Source organism: Grampus griseus (genome assembly GCF_964374135.1).
Source record: "Grampus griseus genome assembly, chromosome: 18".
Classification (NCBI taxonomy): Eukaryota; Metazoa; Chordata; class Mammalia; order Artiodactyla; family Delphinidae; genus Grampus; species Grampus griseus.
The window spans coordinates 23,193,130-23,196,835 of NC_139012.1; the positions used below are offsets into that span (position 1 = coordinate 23,193,130).

At 51.9% G+C, this 3,706-nt stretch overlaps 1 protein-coding gene across 1 annotated transcript; it reads left to right on the top strand.

Annotated features, from left to right (window-relative positions):
* Positions 1-932: 932 nt before the first annotated feature.
* Positions 933-3,023, top strand: SLITRK1 (SLIT and NTRK like family member 1; the record flags this gene model as incomplete). The annotated part of the gene is made up of 1 exon (XM_082675782.1): positions 933-3,023. One exon carries the CDS (start codon positions 933-935, stop codon positions 3,021-3,023), a length of 2,091 nt encoding a protein of 696 aa, XP_082531908.1.
* Between the last annotated feature and the right edge of the window lie 683 nt (positions 3,024-3,706).

Sequence of the window (3,706 nt, forward strand, 5' to 3'; positions counted from 1 at the left end):
CAGGCTGGAACGAGCAGAGCTTCTTAGCAACTCTCTTCTTCCTCCCTCCCCATTCTCACGCTCTCTCCCTCCCTCAGACAACTCGCCCCCCCCCTCCGCCCCCTCCACGTAATTCCGAAAGAGCAGAAGAAAGAGAAGGAGAACAAGAAAAGAAGAGCTAGTAACCCAGAGTCGGAGACCAGAAAAAAAAGCTGAAGAGAAGCGAAGGGGAGGAAAGAGAAACGATGGACAGCCACAAAACGCAGCGATTGCGGAAATTTTCCAGCGCCATTGGTTCGGCAGCGTGAGTCCTCCGGTCGGGCGTGATTTCAGCACCGGGAGGGGGCTGGACAGCTCCTCGGGGGGACTCCTGGGCAACCCGCAGCCACAGCAAGAACTCCATCAGCAGCCTCAACAACAGAAGCCGCCGAAAACCCTGCTTTGTATCAGAGGCAAGGTCAGTCCGATGCACAGCCATGCACAGGCAGTGTGCCTGTACTACGCTGCAAACCCTCTGCTTGTTTCTCTAACATGCACTTGCTTCTAATTACTAGCATTGTTCCCTTTCTGGTTAGTGAGGAACACTAGACGAGATTCTGTAAGGGTGTATTTTTAATTTATATGTATATATTTAACTTCTTTTTCGTTATTTTTAAAGGGTTGAGGGGGAGTGGGGTTATTTTTTCTACTTTTGTTTTTTTTTTTTTTTTTTTGCTTGCCTTGCACTACGTGCCTGGATAGTTTGTAGATATAATTATTGACTGGCGCCTGGGTTGTTGCAGTGCGGGGGGGTTAGGGAGGAAGGAATCCACCCCCACCCCCCCAAACCCTTTTCTTCTCCTTCCCTGGGCTCGGACATTGGAGCACTAAATGAACTTGAATTGTGTCTGTGGAGAGCAGGATGGTCGCTGTTACTTTGTGATGAGATCGGGGATGAATTGCTCGCTTTAAAAATGCTGCTTTGGATTCTGTTGCTGGAGACGTCTCTTTGTTTTGCCGCTGGAAACGTTACAGGGGACGTTTGCAAAGAGAAGATCTGTTCCTGCAATGAGATAGAAGGGGACCTACACGTAGACTGTGAAAAAAAGGGCTTTACGAGTCTTCAGCGTTTCACCGCCCCGACTTCCCAGTTTTACCATCTATTTCTGCATGGCAATTCCCTCACTCGACTTTTCCCTAATGAGTTCGCTAACTTTTACAATGCGGTTAGTTTGCACATGGAAAATAATGGCTTGCATGAAATCGTTCCTGGGGCTTTTCTGGGGCTGCAGCTGGTGAAAAGGTTGCACATCAATAACAACAAGATCAAATCTTTTCGAAAGCAGACTTTCCTGGGGCTGGACGATCTGGAATACCTCCAGGCTGATTTTAATTTATTACGGGATATAGACCCGGGGGCCTTCCAGGACTTGAACAAGCTGGAGGTACTCATTTTAAACGACAATCTCATCAGCACCCTACCTGCCAATGTGTTCCAATATGTGCCCATCACTCACCTCGACCTCCGGGGAAACAGGCTGAAAACGCTGCCCTACGAGGAGGTCTTGGAGCAAATCCCTGGCATTGCCGAGATCCTGCTAGAGGATAACCCATGGGACTGCACTTGTGATCTGCTCTCCCTGAAAGAATGGCTCGAAAACATTCCCAAAAATGCCCTGATCGGCCGAGTAGTCTGCGAAGCCCCCACCAGACTGCAGGGCAAAGACCTCAATGAAACCACTGAACAGGACTTGTGTCCTTTGAAAAACAGAGTGGATTCTAGTCTCCCGGCTCCCCCTGCCCAAGAAGAGACCTTCGCTCCTGGCCCCCTGCCAACTCCTTTCAAGACAAATGGGCAAGAAGATCATGCCACCCCAGGGTCGGCTCCAAACGGAGGTACAAAGATCCCAGGCAACTGGCAGATCAAAATCAGACCCACGGCAGCGATAGCTACCGGCAGCGCCAGAAACAAACCCCCAGCCAATGGCTTGCCCTGCCCTGGGGGCTGCAGCTGCGACCACATCCCAGGGTCGGGTTTAAAGATGAACTGCAACAACCGGAACGTGAGCAGCTTGGCTGATTTGAAGCCCAAGCTTTCCAACGTGCAGGAGCTTTTCCTGCGAGATAACAAGATCCACAGCATCCGAAAATCGCACTTTGTGGATTACAAGAATCTCATTCTGTTGGATCTGGGCAACAATAACATCGCCACCGTAGAGAACAACACTTTTAAGAATCTTTTGGACCTCAGGTGGTTGTATATGGATAGTAACTACCTTGACACGCTGTCCCGGGAGAAATTCGCCGGGCTGCAAAACCTTGAGTACCTGAACGTGGAGTACAACGCCATCCAGCTCATCCTTCCTGGCACCTTCAATGCCATGCCCAAACTGAGGATCCTCATTCTCAACAACAACTTGCTGAGGTCCCTGCCCGTGGACGTGTTTGCTGGGGTCTCGCTCTCTAAACTCAGCCTGCACAACAATTACTTCATGTACCTTCCGGTGGCAGGGGTGCTGGACCAGTTAACCGCCATCATCCAGATAGACCTGCACGGAAACCCTTGGGAGTGTTCCTGCACCATTGTGCCTTTCAAGCAATGGGCAGAACGCCTGGGTTCCGAAGTGCTGATGAGCGACCTCAAGTGCGAGACGCCAGTGAACTTCTTTAGGAAGGATTTCATGCTCCTCTCCAATGACGAGATCTGCCCCCAGCTGTACGCGAGGATCTCGCCCACGTTAACTTCGCACAGTAAAAACAGCACTGGGTTGGCGGAGACCGGGACACACTCCAACTCCTACTTAGACACCAGCAGGGTGTCCATCTCCGTGTTGGTCCCGGGACTGCTGCTGGTGTTTGTCACCTCCGCCTTCACTGTGGTGGGCATGCTCGTGTTTATCCTGAGGAATCGAAAGCGGTCTAAGAGAAGGGACGCCAACTCCTCGGCGTCCGAAATTAATTCCCTACAGACAGTCTGTGACTCTTCCTACTGGCACAATGGGCCTTACAACGCAGATGGGGCCCACAGGGTGTATGACTGTGGCTCCCACTCGCTCTCAGACTAAGACCCCCCAACCCGGCTAAAGCAGAGGAGGGGGGATGGAGATGCCTCCACCCTCCCCCCACTCCGCCGGCATCCCCGGGGGTCAGGGGAGCCCAGACCCAGGTCCAGCGCGCCCCAAGGCTTGATGGACATAATAAATAAATAACTATGAACTCGCTCAACTGAGAGGGTCTGACCTCTTAGCTCCCTCTGGAAACAAAGAGCAGACTGTGGCGAGCTGGGAGAGCCTGCCAAATCGCTCTTTGCTGCAGCCCCTTTTGACAAAGCCCCGGCAGGGGCCCTGCTCGGAGACCAGACAGTGCCCTTCCCCTCGGGAGAGGGGCTGGTACCGTGGTCCTACACATATATACATATACCCACATCTATATAGAGAGATAGGTATCTATTTTTCCCCTGTGGACTAGCCCGTGAGGAGGGGGGGCGCGATGGCTCCCTGTTGGCTACGCAGGGATGGGCAGTTGCACGAAGGCATGAATGTATTGTAAATAAGTTAACTCTGACTTCTGGCAGAAAACAAAAAGTGCTGCATGGCTCGCATGGAATCCACGCGCTCCGGGGACGCTGCCCTCCCGCGACTGGGGACGCCGTCACGTTCACAGCACCCACCCTCTTACCTGATAAATCCCATCGTATCAAACTTTCTATAAACAAAATACAGTATAATCAGAAAGTGCCATTTCGCCA